Here is a 20,186-nt window from a genome sequence, read left to right as displayed (position 1 = left end):
TTAACATCCTGGTTGAAAGTGCATTTAGCTTCTTTGCAATTTGCTGTAGGATTCCTCACTATTTTCTGGCATTGCCTCTGTTGTAACTTTGTACACTTATAAGTAAAATTTATTACTAATTTACCACTGGAAATATACTGATTTACCACCAATTCTAGTAGGTATGGACTGGTCAGTTATTGAGCTCCCTCTGAGAGTTTACTTAGCAATATCCTTTTTGAATGCCACTATATGTCCGTTTCTCTGGCTTTCTCCATACCTCTGTAGTCCTACCCGGCTCCCTCTGCCCCAAGCCCCTTGGACCTTGCCAGCTGTCCCTCCTACTACTAGTAGTATTTTCAGACTTAGTGGAACAGAAGTTTCTTCTACCACATCAAAATGGTAATTCCCCGGAAAAGGTATCTGCATAATACCACACCTACATGGAAAATACATCTATAATTAAAGATGCATGTTTACATTCAAATAGAGTTGGTTTCTGCATGCTAAAAATTTTTTTTTGATGGTGGTGGTGCTGGTGATGGGGGTTGTTTCCTTATTTCTTCGTTTCAGGTGGTTATCTTTACTCTTTTCAGTTCCTGAAATCCATTAGCAAATTGTCTCATTTCAAAAATGTATTCACTGAATAACATCGAGTGGTTCGCAAAGAGTAGCAAATGAATGGTGGAAATCTTTGTGAAGGCCTATCTCCATAGCAATGTACTAAGAGATCATTACTGCAGCAACTGATTTTATATCACCTGTTATCACATGTTCTTCTTTTTAAAATAAGCATTAGCTGTTTTTCTGTTCAGTTTTCAAGATAGCAAGGCAGGAAAAAGTGTTGCAGAAAGAGTAATAACTGCAATAACACGTTGGTCTTTCTTCAAGTCCTGAATCTGCCACTGAACACAGCAGAAAGGGGCATAGCTTTTCTCTTTCCTGAGATGCTACAGAAGGGACTTGGCAATACAGCTAGTCTTCGGCCACAATTGAGAAATTAACATTTCTGTTGCTAAGTGAAACATTTGTGAAGTGAGTTTTGCCCCATTTTACGACCTTCATTGCCACAGTTGTTAAGTGAATCACTGCAATTGTCAAGCTGATAATATGGTTGTTAAGTGGCTTCCCCATTGAAGTTGCTTTTCATTTAATCCTACAGAATCAGAAAGGTCATGATTTAATGCCTGGGATGGGCAATTGATCAGATAAGAGTGAGTAAAATTAGAATTTAATCATGTTGGAAGAAATATCCTTCTGGGTTCAGTTCCAAGTGGGGAGGCTGTTTAGAAAGATGGCTTAATGGTGGACAGGATGGGTTCCTGGGCACAAAAAGGGAAGAGATGCTGAAAGTGCCTGGGTTTTATGCCCTTTGTTTGGCTTTGAATTTGAGCTTGTATTCTGATTGGTTGTCAGACTCCCATGGGGCCATGCAGGGGTTACTCTGTAGGTTGTCTTTTGAGGCTTGATTGACCCTTGCTGGGTGATGATGTAATGTCAGGGCTTTGGGCAATTTCTATATGGCTCTGTCTGAAGGAGGTAGATTTTTATTATGTAGAATAGACTGGCCCAGGCCTTACTGGCCCATTAACAAAGGTGGGAAATTTCTGTCTCTCTGAGTTTCTACTTCTCTTTTAGGGAAAATATTCTGCCTTTTTAGCATATCCTAAAATATTTCATTTTCCTAGGAGAGGGGTGGGTTTAACTTCCAACAATCAGAAACACTCCTACACTCTGCATCAACTGATCCAGAAGAAGATAGGGAAAAAAATGCACACTGGTGTCTTCCCTTAATTATTAGATGTTTGCAGCTTGAGGGTTGTTTTTGTGAAAATTGGGCGATAGAAATAAAGAGCAACTTTGTAGAGGAAAAATTGATACATTCCATACTGCTAGACTGCGCTCTGTACATAATTACACAAAGGACATGGCTACCTTCAAAACAGACTTCCTTGCTACTTTAATGAATGAGAAAATAGTAATTTATAAGGTGGCATCTTGCCATACTGACTCCACCATGAAGGAAAATCCAATTGCAGCTCTGCTCAATTCTGGATATACATCACAAAATTTCTGAACAGTCAGTTTTTACTTTCATCCACACTAAAGGTTTCCGTATCAGTTGTGCCTGACTCTGCACAGTGGGCACAGTGCTCATCTCGGTTCCTTGGCCTAGACAGCCAGCATTGTGCGGAGACATTTATGTGGTCATATGACCAGCATGGCTATATGCCAAAGGTGCACAGAATGCTGTTACCTTCCCACTGAAATAGCACCTATTCACCTACTTGCATTTGCAGGGTTTCAAACTGCTAGGTGAGTAGGAGCTGGAGCAAGTAATAGGAGTTCACTCTGCTGCAGCAGTTCAGGCCTTGAACCCAGGAGGTCAACTTTCCAGCAAATCAGCTTGGTGTCTTTAACTGCTGAGTCATTGTGCCTCCTTCATCATCAAACATTTTTTACTACCGGTTCTGTGGGTGGGGCTTGGTGGGTGTGGCAGGGGAAGGATACTGCAAAATCCCCACTCCTTCCCTACTCCTGGGGTAAGGTTACTGCAAAATCCCATTCACTTCCCATCCCACTAACCTGCTTTCCAGCTCCGTTCTCCTGTGCGGGGCAACAAAAGAAGACCCAGCCGATCAGCTGGGACTCGGGAGGCAGAGAATAGATGGGGGTGGGTCCAGTCAGAGGTGGGATTTGCCGGTTCTCCAAACTACTGAAAATTTCTGCAGAACTGGTCAGAACCTGCTGAATATCACGCCTGCCCTTCATCTACACTCTGCTTCCTTAAATATACACAGGTGCACACACAGGGCAGGACAAGAATATTGGATTATTCTGTAGGGGTGACCTAGGTCATTCTACATCATTCAGTGCTGACAAGCTATATTGGAATGTGCATTATCTTCTATCCTTAAAACTGTTATAAACAAACAACAGTGGCAGGATTCAGGTAACACAAGAAACCAACCAAACTACTTTTTTGCTGGTTTGTTTTGTGCACACGGCCAGTAAATAATCCAGAAGTACTGTTCTTGGAAAAGGTGAAAAGTGCTTAATATTCTAAAGGGTACATAATTGAGGAGTCCTTGGTGTTCTTTAAGCTTGGTGGTGGTTGTTTTTGTTCTGAGAGCAAACCCCACTCCTCACTAGCATTAATGATGTTACCTAGTTTGAGCATTGAGATACTTGCAAGAAAACAACCAAGTTCAGAGAGCACCAAGGATTCTTCATTTCAACCCTGAACTACAAATATTCTTCTTCATTGGGATACGTAATTCCATGAGTAGGTTAATGTGTATGTTTGGATGCAAATTTAGAAGTAATGGGGCTAATTTAAACTTGAGGTAGTCCTCAAGTTACGACTTTAATTGTGCCCAAAATTTATGTGTTAGGTGACTTTGCTTCATTTTACTATTATTATTATTTTTTGCCATAGTTGTTAAGTGAATCATTGCATTTGTTAAGTGAGTAACACGGGTTAAGTGAATCTCGATTCTTGCCAGACATCTGAATTTTGATCATGTGACCATGGATGCTGCAACAGTCATGTGAAAATGGTCAAAAGTCACTTTTTTTCAGAGCTGTTATAACTTTGAACAGTCACTAAATGAATTGTTTTAAATCAAGGACTACCTGCATTATATATTTCTGTCTGCTGTTATTTAGGTTATATGTGATGGACAATTTTAAGGCTCAGCTATCCCATTTAATAGTTATTTAAATGTGTCATTTTTGATTGGTGCAAGTCTCATTTATACTTTAAAGGAAAGATGTTTTCTCAGGACAGTTTTCTGCAAAACAGGATATGTGGAAATTCTGTTTTCCTTCTGTGCAAGGAAAAAAAAATGGAACTATAGAGAAAAAGAGTTAATGTGTATTTGCTCAGCTATCATGGGCGAAATTTCTTGGAACTTCAAGGTCCAGGAGAGGGATTATTTAATATATGGGAAATTAAATCTCTTACATGTAATTTACAAGTTAAAAATATCCCAGACAAATTAAATGCTCTTGTACTCCTCAGAGCAATAACTTTAATTGAAAATGCCAGAAAAATTGTCCCAAAGGTGTTTTTTCAGGAAGCAACTGGACTTGTTTTTCCTTTCAAAGATGTTTCGCTTCTCATCCAAGAAACTTCTTTAGTTCTGACAGGATAGTGGGGAATGGAAGGATTTATATTTCTTGCAGACAGCTGGTCATTTGCATTCTTTTAGAGCAGGGCTGTCAAACCCAGCATCACGCGCTGGCCACACCCATGTCCAGTTTAATGAAGGGGAAAAAAGTCATGATACATCATGTGACACCACCGTGATGACACAAGTTTGGCACCCATGTTTTAGAGGGTCGTTGAAGCACTTGGGAGGTTTGTGTGTCCTTGGGGTCACCTAAGTAGTGCTCCTGGTTTCTCTAGTCTGCAATCCATTCCTACTGCCACACCATTCAAAGGTTGTTCATCCCAAATTGTATAACTGAAATTCTATAGAGATTCTCAAGTCATCCAGGTCATGGTTGTCCCAGGAGGCAACTGAACTTTCTTGTTTTTCTTTTGAAGACGTTTTGTTTCTTATCCAAGTAGCTTCTTCCCCACTATCCTGTAACAGCGGAAGAACTTCTTGGATAAGAAGTGAAACGTCTTCAAAAGAAAATAAAAACAAGAAAGCCCAGTTGCCTCCTGAAAAAGCACCATTGGGACAACCACAACTTGAGTGACTGAGAATCTCTACAGACTGCTAGAAAAATTGTTTCCTTCCCATCACTGCTTGAAATGAAATGGCAGCAGACATTCGTTTATTTATTTACTAAGGTTTATATACTGTTCCAATCAAAATTATTATTATTGTTGTTGTTGTTGTTGTTGTTGTTGTTGTTGTTGGATTCTTTATTGGACAAGTGTGATTGGACACACAAGGAATTTGTCTTGGTGCAAATGCTCTCAGTATACATAAAAGAAAAGATACATTCATCAAGAGTCAAGAATCATAAGGTACAACATTTAATGATAGTCATAGGGTACAATAAGCAATCAAATCATACTAGGAAACAATCAATATAAATCATAAGGATACAAGCAACAAAGTTACAGTCATACAATCACAAGTGGGAGGGGATGGGTGATAAGGAGTGACGAGAAGGTGAATAGTAACAGTAGTGCAGACTTTGTAAATAGTTGGACAGTGTTGAGGGAATTATTTGTTTAGCAGAGTGATGGCTTTTCGGAAAAAAAACTGTTCTTGTGTCTAGTTGTTCTGGTGTACCATCATTTTGAGGGAAGTTGAAACAGTTTATGTCCGGAATGTGAGGGGCCTGTAAATATTTTCACAGCCCTCTTTTTGACTCATGCAGTATAGAGGTCCTCAATGGAAAGGAAGTTGGTAGTAGTTGTTTTTTCTGCAGTCCTAATTATCCTCTGAAGTCTGTGTCTGTCCTGTTGGGTTGCAGAACCAAACCAGACAGTTATAGAGGTGCAGATGATAGACTCAATAATTCCTCTATAACTGTATCAGCAGCTCCTTGGGCAGTTTGAGCTTTCTGAGTTGGCGCAGAAAGAACATTCTTTGTTGTGCTTTTTTGATGTTTTTGATGTTAGGTGTCCATTTTAGGTCATGTGATATAATAGAACCTAGAAATCTGACGGTCTCTGTTAGATCGGTAGATCGGGTAGATCGGTCCCCATAGAGACGCGAGACCAACAGTGAACATTCAGCTCTTTATTGAGTATACAGTTTTGTACAAGACCTGCGCTTCACGGCAGCTCTTCATATAGGAGCTGTCCGCGGCACAGCGGCCAATGACAGCGCTTTGAATCTCCCGCGATCGGCTTAGCCAATCGTGGTTGATTCTAAGCGCGCCAATCACGGCCGTTTAGTTATCCAATCAGGTTGCGGCTCGTGTGGACCAATCAGGTTTCAGAATTTGGAGTATGCTAATACAGAACAGTCTCTACTGTTGATACTGTGTTGTCTAGTATTCTAAGAGGTGGTAGTATGGGAGGGTTTCTTCTAAAGTCTACCACCATTTCTATGGTTTTGAGTGTGTTCAGTTCCAGATTGTTCCGATTACACCACAAGGCAAGTTGTACAACCTCCTGTCTATATGTGGATTCATCATTGTCTCAAATGAGACCAATCACTGTTATGTCATCTGCAAACTTCAGTATTTTAACAGATGGATCATTTCAGATGCAGTCATTGGTAAATAGTTTACAATCTGTAATACAATTTTATGATCTATGATCTTCTGTGCACTTTCAAATGATTAAACTTGAATACTGAATTAGCTATAAATCTGTTCTCCTTCAAAATTTCAGTGTTGATATGATCACATAATACATTCTGATATTTCCATAAAAATGGATTCTTCACTAATTCTTTACATATTTTAGAATTTCTGCTTCTATAACAAAAGGAAATATTTTAATGGATGTATCTTGCACCGCTCTTTTTCAGAGCTACTAAATAAATCTCTTATTTCTCCTTGTCATTCTTGTTCTGAATTATGGAATGGTAATGCCCTTGCTTACCTCCCAGTTTTTATGTAGATAAAATCAACAGTTTTCATAGTTTCTCCTTAACAAAGAAGTGGTAATAAAAAAAAAGTTTTGTATATTCATTCTTTTATTGCAGCTTCTGCAAACCTTCAGTTCCAGTAGACTATACTGAAACGTGAAAGGCATCAAACTACAGTATTTTAAGGTAATCAAATTTTTACGAGATTCAATATAATGAACATTTTAATGCTGTCCACAGAGATATTCACTAGATGGTGCTGTTGTTCCCCAGATGAACAATTTAAAATATTCTGTATTATCTTCATCAGTGTCCCTAATAGTATTGTCTATATCTAAAATAAAATATTGTATTTTATATCAGTATGATACATACCCATTATAATATTAATGATTAAGATAGTAAACTAGAACTGCTAAATCCAGGTTCAGATTCAGGAAGATGTAAGCTACAAGAACCACCCACTTAGCCCAGCCTACAAAATTGTTGTGTGTGTGCTGGGAGGAGGAGGGGAGAATTAGGAGCTGTGTTGTATAAGAAAAACAGGATATAAATCTAGCAAATAAACAGTATTTTTTTTTCTTTTTATGACCCTTTTATCTGGTTGGAGTCAGGATGACTGAATGGAGCTAGCCGAATTGCCTACACAGAGTTTGCAGAAGTTATTTACTCTTTATGCTCTGATAGAGAAGAATCTATTGCTGCCTGGGATTGAACTCACAACCTCCCAAGCATGAGGTGAATGAATGCCTTCACCTCTAGGCCACTGCACCATTCAGCAAACAAACAGTAAATAAATGTTAAGGATTTTTTCCATACGTTGTCAGTAATCTATTCAACAATCATAAAATATGTCTTACATTACTCCCCTGCTGCAGACAGGGTTGAGTGAAAGAGATTTACCTGTAAAATTGGCAGTGTAATCTTAATTTAGAAAAAAAAAAGACAGATGTATGCAATAGACTGTATTCTCTAATACACATTTACAATCCTGCTGAGCTCTTAATTCAAGTAGGAAATGAGAGTAGGAAAATTATTCATATGATAGTAAAGCATATGTCAACTGGATGATCCGAAAGAACAACTCTGTTAACTGGAATCTACTTCTTAGCTCAGGTCTAATTGTTACGCTATTTAGCTATTATGACACAATACAGGTAGTCCTCAATTTATGACCACAATGGAGCTCACAATTCATGTTGCTAAGTGAGACATTTGTTAAGCGAGCTTTGCCCATGCCACATTTGTTAAGTGAATCACTGCAGATACTAAAATAGTAACCTGTTGTTATGGGAATCTGTTTTTCTCCATTGACTTTGCTTGTCAGAAGGTCACAAAAGGGGATCACATGACCCCAGAACACTGCAGCTGTCATAAATGTGAGTCAAGTGTCAAGCATCTGAATGTAAATCATGTGACCTAAAATGCTGCAATGAAGGTAAGTCTGAAAAATCATCATGTCACTTTTTTCAGTGCCATTTTAACTTCAAACAGTCACGAAGGGAACTGTTGTAAGTCAAGGACTACCTGTATACTATCTTGACTGCCCAAAGATAATTTGCTGGTCCAGGCAGATGTAACATAGGACTCTTTACTCTGTTGGGCTGATAACTGGATCTTATGTTACTAGTAGTATCAAATGACTTGTTCTTAATAGCAGTAAAATAGCTTGAAGTGCATCTGATTCATTTTCGAGTGGGACAAGCAGATGATTACTGAGATGTTGATTTGCTGAATTTTTTAGTCTTAATGTCTATGGGCAGTTGAGAAGATTTAAAATTAAATGTTAACTACAGTAGGAAGGCCACAAGTTCCTCATTTCTACGCTTTAGTCGCATCCTATGCTTTTGGCTTAAATACCATTATCAACTATAATGGCTTAAAGTTTCTGATGAACAATTTACTGGGTACGCATGTAGAACTGACTTAGCTAGAGTTTAGCAGGTGTCAAGCTGAGTAGAATCCATCCTGGTGAGCACCTGAATACCCAGAAGGGTCCAGGGCTGCTGGGTCAGCTTCAGATTTTTTTATTTAAAAAAAAGTAAATTAACTAATTGTTGTGTTTTGTTTAGTATATTTAATTTTAGGATTGTATTAAAAACCCTTTCCCAAATTAAGGCTACACTAGATACGGAATCTCAAGTTCGCAAAAGGAAATGTGGCAGAGGATGAGAACAAATTTACAGTCTTTGGGTTTTTGACGGATTAAGCAAAAACAAGTAAAACATTTTGTCAAAGGAGTGGATGATATTATCCATGCTAATCCAGTACCTCCTGAAAAATAAACCCTACTGAACTCAAGTAAGGGCAAGCATCACTTTCCGAAGCCCCGTTTAAAATATTTCAGCAAGAAAGGCGTTTTTCCCTAGGCATACAACTTTTCAATCCGATTCCACGGCGTATCCACAAACTGTTTATTTTCGAATAGGCTCAACCGCTAAAATAAAGCACAGGACTCCGTTCACTTTCCCGATTTTGGCCGTCTCTCCCGATCGGAGGGGGAGGCGACCTCTCGGTGCTGCTGTCCCTCACCCCGCTTGCAGTACCGCCCCTTCTCCTGCGAGGGGAGTTCTGTTCTCTGACCGGGCCCTCTCTAGGGTACCAGGAGAAACCACCCTAAAAAGACACTCTGCCCTCTACCTCGCTGGTGGCCGCCGCGCCTCTCCACGGCTCGCGTTCCCCCGCTTAGGAGCCGCTCTAGCCCGCGCATCTCGGCTGCTCTCGGAGGGAAGTACGCCGCTGCTAGCCTAGAGCCCTCCCGCCCGCCATATTGGTGCCCGCGCCGCAGCTATTGCGTGTTTGTCCCTGCAGCGCCCGCCGAGCCTACCCTGGGGCGGCCCAGTGGAGTAGGGAGGAGCCCCCCCCTTTCCCCGACCCGTCCGCCGCCCCCTCCCCCCCCTTAGCCCGCCCGCAACCCAGACATGGCGACGAGGCCCGGTGGCCCATGAAAGAAGCCGACCGCCGTCACCCCAGCGGAGAACAACCTCCCTTTCGGCGCGATTCTAAAGCCTTCTCCCCTCCGCCACACAACATGGAGGCCGTGAAAGCTTTTAACAGCGAGGTCTGTCTTGTGGGACTCTTTGAGGAAGGGATGCGGGGAGGGAGGGGGAAAAAAAGAGGCTCTCGTCGCCCGTGATCGGGTAGAAGGTGGGGGGGGGGGAGGAAGGGTTTGCTGCGGCTGCCATTCTTCTGCAATACTACGGTGGGAGAGAGGCCTAGATGCCGTTAGGGCGGGAGGGGGAGGACCGGGGCTATTCGAGGGAGGAAGAAGAACAGTGGAGCGTGTGCGTTGGAGGGGTCGTCTTCCTACTTCCACTGGAAAGTCCCTATTAGGGCTGGAAATGAGGAGCGGGGAAACCAAACAAGCTGTTTGTTTTTCTGGGGTTTTTAACCACCCGCTTGGCCCAGCTCCTGCCCCTCCCCCCATTTCTTCTCAACCCCATTTTCTGCCCCCTTGAAATAGACCTCCCCCCTACCGGGGGTGGGCACACATTTTTCCCAACACCCCCTCCCCGCAGATAACTAGCTTACGTTAATACATTAGAACGTATATTATGAATAACTGCAGATGGAGGTTTGGGTCTGCTTGCAGCCACCCTTTTAAGATCCTAGTGTGTGTGTATGTGTGTATATATATATAGCTTTTGCTTACATTAGGTTAGGTTTGGAAGACGGAGACGGCAACACTTCGGATGATGGAAGAGGCCTAATAATAATAAAAAGGCTGCACCTCCTTCCGTTAGCCTGGGAAACCAGCACATGCACAACAACTCCTCAGCAAAGGGTATCTTTAGGAGTTGTGCTATATACGCGGAATAACCTGCTAAAGGGGGGGGGGGGGCGACTTAGTTTCTACCAATAGAAACTGCTGAATTAATAACCAGAAAGGCTATTTCATTTATTTTGGTTAATTGGGGGGAGGAGGATGTGGAGATCAGTAGAAAACACGGGTTGCTAAGGAGTTGGAGGACCATTCTATTTCCTGAACATAACATACTGTTTACTTGGCTTCCATTGTGCAAATATTATACTACTTTATTAAGAAAATGGATTTGATACTTTGAAAAAAAAAATTAACTTTTGGGGAGAGTGGTAAAAGGAGAAAATAACCCACATTTGTTTTAGGAGGAACTCGGACAACATTCAAACTCTTACATTAGTAGTACTACCATTTTTTTTTAAGATCAGTTTGCAAGGAGAGTTCTACAATCATGAAATTATATGTAGTCTGTTTAGATGATATGTGGAATCACAAGACTTTTAGCTTGGTCTTGGCCAGCTTCTGTGATTAGTTGGTTTGTTATATGAACCCAGATCCTGTCATTAATTCATAGTTCAGCTTATGTTGAATTGAGAAAACTTTAGTAAACCATGGTTCACGTATCTGTGGGTGTGTCATACAAATACAGACATAATATTGAATTACTGGTTATGCTGTATTGAAACTGGTGGACCTACTTTTGAGCAAGCACATAAAAAGGCTACAGTGGTGATAATTAACATCTACTTCAGAGTAAGTCACATTGAAAGCCGCCATGAAAATTGCTTCAGAGAATATTAATTGGATTAGATCACAAACATAAAACACATTAGTTAGAAATAAAGTATTATAAACATTTAATTTTTATGTAAAGCCATTTGCTTTGAAAACAAAACACTTTCTGTATATTTTTAGGTGCTTTCAAGTGTACAGAGAGCTTCTATAGCTATCATTTGTTGTTAATATTAATTGTCCTAAAATAATGTAAATAAGCTTACCACAATTTACATATGTAGAATATTTTAGAGTTGTAATCTAAAGAAACTTAATTAAATTTTACTCAATTCACATTTACTTTTGAATAGGCGGTTATAGGATTGCATTATAATTCTATTTTTTCCTGCATTTAGGTTGGGCCTATGTGGAATAAGCACTATTAGGTTTAATAGATTTTACTTTTGGCTAAACATGCCTAAAATTGCATTTAATGAGATTCAACCTGTGATTTTACATTCAAATATACATTTATAGGATTGAATAACCCTAGATTCATAAATAATTATGATTTTTATGTAATTGTTGGATTGGTAAAAGAACTTACAAGAAACCAAAAAAATGTTTAATGAACTGATTATGAGTCAAGGAATATTAATTCAGAAAAGCAATCCAAGTTTGAATTGTTTGCCTTAAGCTGTTCAGAATTTCTCAATGTCAGCCCTTCAAACTGTACTATAGGGGTGATATCCAATCTGTTGTCTGGATTTTTTAATATAATGCAATTTATGTGATCACTTTGTTTTAATGGCATAATTAGTGGCTAAATCCAATGGAAAAACATAGATTTTTATTTTAAAAAACACTTTTTTTTTCTGCACATCATTTAATTCAGTTTTTAAGCTTGGCAAGAATAGAAGGTACCTTAATAAAACCCCAAATTCACAATAAAGATAAATATTCTAGATAGGAATCACTTTATATAGTGCCAGGATTAAAGAAAAAAGTACATAAGTGCTTCAAATTATATTTTATATGCCATGGAAAACATTGATAATATGTATTTAGGTGAAATTATTTACAAACACTACAAATTGCTTTGTATGTACAAATGTTCATCCTGTGCATATTGAACAATTTGTAAGCATTTAGTCATTCTAAAACAAAAGATTGAATAATAAAAAATTTCCTCCAAAATTTGCATTTCAGTTTTTCATCTTTTTCCTGTATTTTTTTACAGGTCTTCACATCTGTAGCTGCTATAATTTATATTTACATTTGAAACAAATATTATTTATTTTTCTGTTGTGTGTATGTGTGTGTTATTTCATTTATATAGCTTTGCTTTTTTGTTTAAGGCATAAGATTCCTTAATGTTCTTCCATTCAAATATTTCCTAGACATTTTGGGCTTCAATAATATTTTAGAATCATGTGCTGTTTCTGAATTCACTTAGGCTAATTAATTCTGTATCTAGAAAATTAAGAATAAAAACTTAATGTTGTTTAAATAAAAAAACCCAAAGCAAAACCCATAACACACCGTGTGGGGGATAGTGGATTGGAATAGCAGCATAGCCTATCTGCAATATCTTGGAAGTAGACCCTTTTCTTCTATAATAGAATATTCTCAAAATGTTAGCAAAGATTTGTGTGGTTAGTTTTGTAATACCACCTTCAAAATAGTTGTCTATTGACACTGCTAACCATGCCTTGTCAGAGTTACAGTCCAAAATGTACAGAGGGCATCATATTGCCTTCCAATGTTCATGTTTTGAAAATGATTTGGAACAATTGCTTTGGGAAGTACAGAAATACCAGTACAGTGAATTTTCATAGACCTATTAAAGGAGCTGTGACTTTCTCAAGCTTATAAGAAAGATGATGCTTCTTTAAAGAAGTCCTTGTGCATGGACTCTTGTGCATTCCAAAGTATATCTTCCTAATAATTCTCAAAATAAACACAACCTGTTTGTTGTTGATTTAAAAAATAAGTGTTTCTTTTAATAAAGCTTGAGACCATTTGAACTTATGTTTACTCTTGTTAATTGTATAACTGTTTATTTATTTGTTGAATTAATTTCAAAAGAATAAAAAAATTATCAGTCTACTTAGAAATTTCCTGTGCAATGCTATCTTCAAATATGATAGTACACATTAAGATTGTCATTCATTAGGAATTTTAGTAAGGGGAAGCCCAACATGATTTGTAAAGAGAATTTGGACTGTTTTTCTGCTAATATTTCTTGACTCACGAACAGTTCTATTTACTCTGTTTCAGCAGCATGCTCAGCAGCACCATTGACTGTTTTCTGTTCCTCCCTGTTCATTTTACATTCTCATTGATAAAGTGAACCAATAGAGATATTGAGAGACATATAGTCATATAGAGAAGTCACATAGATGCAGATAACAAAAAACAACCACTTTGTTAGAATATGTAAACAACAAAAGCCATCCTTAAGATTTAAGTAAACTATAGAAAGCATCTTTGTTTTACCTTCTGCTAAAATACTTCAAGTCTACTAATTGCACATAGAGATACGGCACTGGCACTGAATTATGTAATATGTAACATAATTTGTAAGTTTTCAATATCAATATTTATATTTTCAGTATAAGTTATTTTTATTTATTCATTATAACTTACTGTATTTATAATACTTATTAAGTTTAAATTTATTTATACAATACAAGGAAATACAATACAAGGAAATACAAGAAAATTAAAAAAATCAAATAGCTTTGGCCTAAATTTTCAAATTTATTCTAAATATTAGTTCACAAAGATTTCTATTAAGGAGTATTTATGCTTGCTTCCTGTACTATATACCTGTAAAATAATTTGGGAATAACTAAGGCATTTTTACTTTTTTTAACAAAAATTCACTGTTCCTTCTTTTGCAGGGATACAGAAACAAAATATTGTGTATAAACAATAAAAAACATGTATATTATTGATTACCAACCAGATGTTGGTTTCTCTAGTTGAGAAATTAATAGATGTTAATATTTATGTATTGTGAACCCCCAAATCTGCTTATTAGGGCTGTGTAGTTGTTTCAAGCTTATAATGGGTCATTCTAACCATTTCTGAAATATTCTAAATCTTGAAATAGATTTGTTTTGTGGTCAGAGTGGGGATATTTCAGAATGAGAACACATCCATATTTGTAAGATGATCCAGTTTTGTTCAAAACAATTGTTTTGAGTTCAAATAGTCTTCAGAGCTACACACATTTAGAATTTGCAATATTTTGTAAACTCCTACTCTTAAATTGTAATGTTTTTGTTAAAAAGAATCTTTATTTTGTACTGAAGTGATGGTAGAAATGGTTTGTCAAAGAATGCTAGTTAAAAATTATAAACATTAGATGGAACATATAGCAGCAACTGTATTATATCTCTGGCCATTATATTTTTCTTATTTTACAAATAGTAAAATAGTTTAAAGGTAGTTGGCAGTGCTGTGGCTTTAAGATGCTGGACTTGTCAGCTAGAAATCTGGCAGCCCAGATTCGACAACCGACTGCCACGCGATGGGTGAGCTCCCGTCCTTGCCCCAGCTCCTGTCAGTTCAAATGCTTGTAAATGCGAGTAGATAAATGGGTAACACTTCAGTGGGAAGATAACAGTGCTCTGTGATGTCCTGCTGGTCACATGATGTGGAAATGTCTTCAGACAGTGCTGGCTCTATGGTCTTGAAATTGAGATGAGCACTGCCCCCTATAGTTGGCGATCACTAGCAGAATAAAATCCGGAGGGAGTCCTTTACCTTTTTGATTGATCGGGATGCTTTGGTTACCTGTTTTTTAAAAAGTTTTTTCAATTTTAATGTAAAATAAAATACAAGTAGACATAAAAATTAAAAAAGCAAAGAGAAGTGCAGAAATAAAGGAAAAATATACAATCCTAATCTTTACATTTCTAAAAGTTTCAAGCCATTTCTATAACAAAGTCATTCTAGTCTTCACAACCTCCAAACAAAATTTCATATTTTTTTTTTTCAGTTTTTCAGTTTTCAAATATAATTTCCAAAACAAAACTAGGTAAATTCTTCTCTGTAATTAAAATAGTCAGTTTTGCTATCTCTGCCAACTCTATCATCCTACCATCATTCTTTCCATTGTGGGAATTAATGTGTCTTGCTACTTTTGTGCATATAAGAGTGTCACTACTGTCAACATATATAATAACAAAGTTCTGAATTTTCTTTCAAGATCCTTATCCATCAAATCTAAAAGGAAAAGGTTCCAGTTTTATATATTTTTTAAAAATCTTCTGAATTAAGAAAAAAATCTGGTCTCAATATATCTTTGCTTCAGAAATGATAAAAAGTACCATCTTTACAGTTGCATTTCTAGCATAAATTTGAAACTCCTTTATACATCTTCGACGATTTTTCAGGTGTTAAATACCAACAATACATCATCTTACAAAAAATTTTCTTTCAAATTATAATTCAGTGTAATCTTCATTCATCCACATATTTTTCATTGATCGGTCTTTATATTATAATCAAATCATACAATCTTTAACATACACATTCTCTAAATTCATTTTCAACGTTTTTATAAATGTTAGAAATAACATGTTCATCTTGTTACGCACAAAATGCATTTTCAAATTCACTTTTTGCAAATTCAAAAGCATGCTTTTTTTATTTAAATTAAATCTTTTTTTGGTGATATATATGTGGACCAATGGCAAACACACCTTTCTGTCTTCAATTCTTTTTTCCTCAAAATTAGCTTTATCTTGAGTAAAATATATTTACCACAGGTCCACCAGATTAGTCTTGTTTTCATTGCTCCTGTAAAGAAAGATTTGGGGGTGGGGGATAGCCAACAAGGTATCATAGGTGCGAATTTTGTTTTATATTTGTTACAAACTTAGATTGACATGCAATCTTTTAAAATCTGCATTCACCCTTGTACTATCACAAATAGGTGTATCACCTTCAAAGCATAATGTAAAATTTGGTAGCCTTCCTCTTTCATACTCTGAACAATTGATATTTATTTTTTGGGTTTTTTCCCTTTGTCATATGAACTTAACACAATTTTCCCATTGCTTAAATAATATTTTATCAATATTGCTAACATTTGTAAAAAGACATCTTTGATCATGGGTAGGGAAAGTTGGCTCTTGTATATTAAACAGTCCTATTCAAGTCAAAAATTTACTTCCCCCACAACTGAAAAACCAGTAGGCCAGGGATGGGGAACCTTTTATGGCTCACTCAGGAATTCTGGGAGTTGAAGTCCATAAGTGATAAAAGAGCCAAGTTTCCCTACCCTGTAGGTAAAACATTAATCTTAAATAAATTCTACCCAACAAAGGTAATTGTAATTTTTTTCCCACCTTTATAAATTCTTTTTAATATTTATTTAATATTATAATAAATAAATATAATAAATATTTAATAATATTTAAAAACAATTGTAATTATTTTGAAGTAACTTAAATGTTTGTATTAGTCAATGTAACCATAAGACACTTAATCTTTTTCTCTACTTTAAAACCTGATGTTTCAAAATTTAGTTATCCTGTACTGTCATATTATTAACCAACATTTTTGGTTTTTTGTTTCTTTATGTTGAAGCTGGCCGGAGTACCAAAGTCATTCTGTTTCTTCATTAAATATTCCATCCCACTACTTGCTTCTTGTAGAATCAAAACTAATCAGCAGAAATTCTCAATTTCTACATCTCTTTTTTATTTTCAAAACTAATATTTTCTTGTTGTATCTAATCTCTGTAATCAGAACTTCTAGAACCAAAATGAAAAATATAGGAGATAAAGGACATCCTTGCCTTATAGCCTTTTCAATCTGACATGGCTTAGTCAAATCTCAATACCGTGATCTTGCTTGGATGTATACATCAACTTAATCCCATTAATAACTTCCTCCTCAAAGTCCATGTTTTCCAACACTTTAAACAGTGTTGAAAACAGACCCAATTTAAATTGTCAAAAATTTTCTCCAGGCCCAAAAATATCAATCCATTTCCTGTTTCTTTTATATATAAGTTGGGGGGAAAGTTATAAAGTACCTCTAAATAGATTCATTAACACAGTATCACCCTCTTGAATGTTCTCTATGAGTTTATCTTTGCTTTCTTTTCTTAATTTATATGCCAGTCATCTCCTTGGCTTTTAATATCAAAAGAAAAACTTTTAATTCTGAGTTGAAACCTGAATATAAAGGTTATAGAGGACTGTAAAAAGAATCTGAATAATTTTTTTGACAACAGTTTGGAAAAATGCAGATTTAATGACTGGTTGGGATGCTAGTAAGCCTGTTAAGAACGGTTATTTTATTTAGCACAGTTGCCTTGTGAAAAAGAAATCTCAAGAGAAAATACAAACAATTTGGATAAAATTAACAGAAAAGATATTGAAGTGCAGAAAATGCCAACAAACTCAAAGATTTTATATCAGATAGAATTGCTAAGCTAGCAGATATCTATGTTAACTGCAGAAACTAAATTAAATTTGGTTAATTGACTACTTCTGTCCTCCTGTTGACAGGTGGAAGTAAATTTCCCACTGCTCATCTTCAGTTTACTACAGTAATAGAATAGTCAGAATATTTTGTTGAACTTCACTAACATAGAGATAGGGTTTTTTGTTTAATTTGTTTTGTTCTCTAATAGTTTAATTGTGAAACAATGTAATTGTTTCAGATTATTATGTTTTGACCATTCCTACATATGTTTATTATTTTGTGCTTTTATTTACTAATGCATCCACCTACTTTAGAAAGTGTTGCCATCTATTTTATTACAAATTAATATCATAGTGGTATAAATGCGTAATAGTTTTATTGCATCTGATTGATTGATTCTTTTTGTTCCTGTTTCTTGATAACAATAAGTAAAGGGTCCTGATTTCTTTAATGGCAATTTGAACAAACAGCATCCTGATGTGCACAGATTGTTATATTTGTGTACATCAAGGGTCTTCAAACTTGGCAAGTTTAAGACTTGTGGACTTCAACTCCCAGAATTCCTGAGCTAACATGACGAGGAGGAATTCCAAAAGTCTTGGAAGTCCAAAAGTCTTAAAGCTGTGAAGTTTGAAGACCCCTGGTGTACATAAAGAACACAGTGTGAAATCCAATTCAAGAACTTTTATATCCAAACAAGTTAACATTTGCAAATCAGCTTTAAGTTAGTGTTTCTGCTTGATGTATAAATCCTAGTAGCCTCTTCGGACACATAAAAGATAACCCCAAATTTGATATCATGTTAAGTCTGCTTAGTTGCTTATTTGCTTGCACAGGTAGAGCAGTAAATCTGTAATACAGGTTGTATGTGCAGATACAACTTATTTACATTTTTCAGTAAAGTGAAATAGAAGAACTAATTTTTATAAACAATGGTAGCCTTTGGTTTTTGTTTTTTTTCATTAGTTGCTGTTTTAAATATTCTCCAATTTTTATGTGTATTGTTGTGATAGAATCTGGATACCAGTCTATTGGAAGTCTGCTACTTGTAAAGTATTTAGAAAAGAGACGGAACATACAAAGAATAACAGCACATTATGATTTGATATTTGTTCAGGTATTAATTGCTATTAATTGGCAATTTACATAATTACATAAATAGATAGATCAAGGCAATATCCCTTAGAGGAATCAAGTAACTGGCTTTCTCCCACCATATCAGATATATTTTAAATATTTACAAAATAAAATATTTCTGTAATTCAAAAAGGGTAATGCAGGCAGGCTTATATTTTTATAGAACAGATCTATATCAGATGAAATGTAATGTGGAAAGAACTATAAGGTGAACTATTAATGTTTCAATCACTTTTGGAACACAATGCTGGATTAAATGGATTTTTAATCTAAATGAAGATAATTCCCTTTAAATATAATCTGTAGTTTAATATCTCTTCCTTTATCTAAACTATCCACCTTTGTCTCAATACATATTATTAAAATAAAATTATATTCTTAAAATAAAATTAGCCTTCAAAATAAAATTTAAAGACAATTTCTGCTTGGAAACTATAACTTTGAATTCATATATTTTGTTTAGGGGAATTAATTTTGCAGCTTGATTTTTAAAAATATGTTTAAAATGTTTTAATATTCTTTTAGATATGTTAATAAGAATATTTTTTCATCTATCAGTAGGAAAAAGACTCATCTTTTTCCAGTTTGAAAGGATGATAAGATATTGTGTAATAATGATGCCAAATCTACAAACCATAACTTTAAAAATGGATTGGTCAAATTTAGTACAAAAATAAGTCAGATTTTTTGAAAAGCAACACCTTTGTTTGAATATTTTACTATGTTTCTGTAGATTTCAGTATTAATAGTGGGGATTTTTTTAATGAATTGGTATATTGTATATTGGGAATTGGGAAGATTGGCTACAGAAGTAAAAGAAGACCAATCCTTTTATATTTTTAATTTTTTTAATCCAAAAATAGTTCTGAAGCAAATACAGCAAATTTTGTTATAAAAGTAAAAAATGATAAGCATCTTCATCTCCTATAATCATGCTGGTTTCAAATTGTACTGAAACCAACACAATTTCATTGTTCAGCCATTCATTTTAGAACAAAAATGAAGGTAGAACAACTAGGAAATTAAAAAGAGTGAGTAGACAGCATATAGATAAATGTTATGGAAGCAAAATTAAGAATAAATGATCACTAAATATAATGATTTTGAGACTTTTAATTTTGTTTCAAATTGATTGTAATTAACCATTTACAATAAAATATATACAATCCAGTAGAATGAAACTATTCTATTGCTGTACATATTTCTTTTCCTATGCAGCATGGCAAAACTCTCAACACTGTTATTCTGAATCTTTATAAACCAAAGGCAACAGCTATGTGAAGCTAAGATGAAATTTGTAGTATTTGAAAACTTAACTGTTTATCTGAGTATTAAATAATTTCTGTTTAAGCAGAGTTTTGGAGCAGATTTTGTCTCCAGGCCAGTATTTGCCTACTTTTCCACAATGGGTTTCTCCTTGGTTTGGCCTTGTTACTTAGTTTACCTGAGAATATGCATCTGCCATTGTTTTTCAGAGATAAATTTGCTGAAATCTTTTTTTCTGACTTCTGGAAACCCTAAAAGAACTGTATACTAAGTCTTCCAAATAAATAATTTAAAATATAGGTACATTTTATAGATGTATAATACAGTTTGCAGTACTAAAATGTTATTAGTTTTTTTAAATTTTCACTAAGAAG

The 20,186-nt window shown here is 35.7% G+C and overlaps 1 protein-coding gene across 6 annotated transcripts in view; it reads left to right on the top strand.

The window, feature by feature from the left end:
• Positions 1 to 9,198: 9,198 nt before the first annotated feature.
• The window catches only part of SCAF8 (SR-related CTD associated factor 8), a 160,305-nt gene continuing 149,317 nt past the window's right edge, over positions 9,199 to 20,186 (top strand). For 4 of the 6 annotated variants that reach the window (XM_087939217.1, XM_087939230.1, XM_026705035.2 and 1 more), the window contains exon 1: positions 9,219 to 9,546. In XM_087939217.1, the coding sequence (XP_087795343.1) occupies positions 9,430 to 9,546 (117 nt within the window). In that variant the 5' untranslated portion in view covers positions 9,219 to 9,429. Of the gene's footprint in view, positions 9,547 to 20,186 lie in introns of all 6 variants that reach the window. The other 2 variants (XM_087939240.1, XM_026705034.2) reach the window with 2 other exon arrangements.

Source organism: Pseudonaja textilis, chromosome 1, assembly GCF_049901715.1.
Source record: "Pseudonaja textilis isolate UNSWEBS1 chromosome 1, rPseTex1.2, whole genome shotgun sequence".
Classification (NCBI taxonomy): domain Eukaryota; kingdom Metazoa; phylum Chordata; class Lepidosauria; order Squamata; family Elapidae; genus Pseudonaja; species Pseudonaja textilis.
Note: the sequence above shows the minus strand (reverse complement) of the source record. Positions and strands in the feature narration are given on the sequence as shown.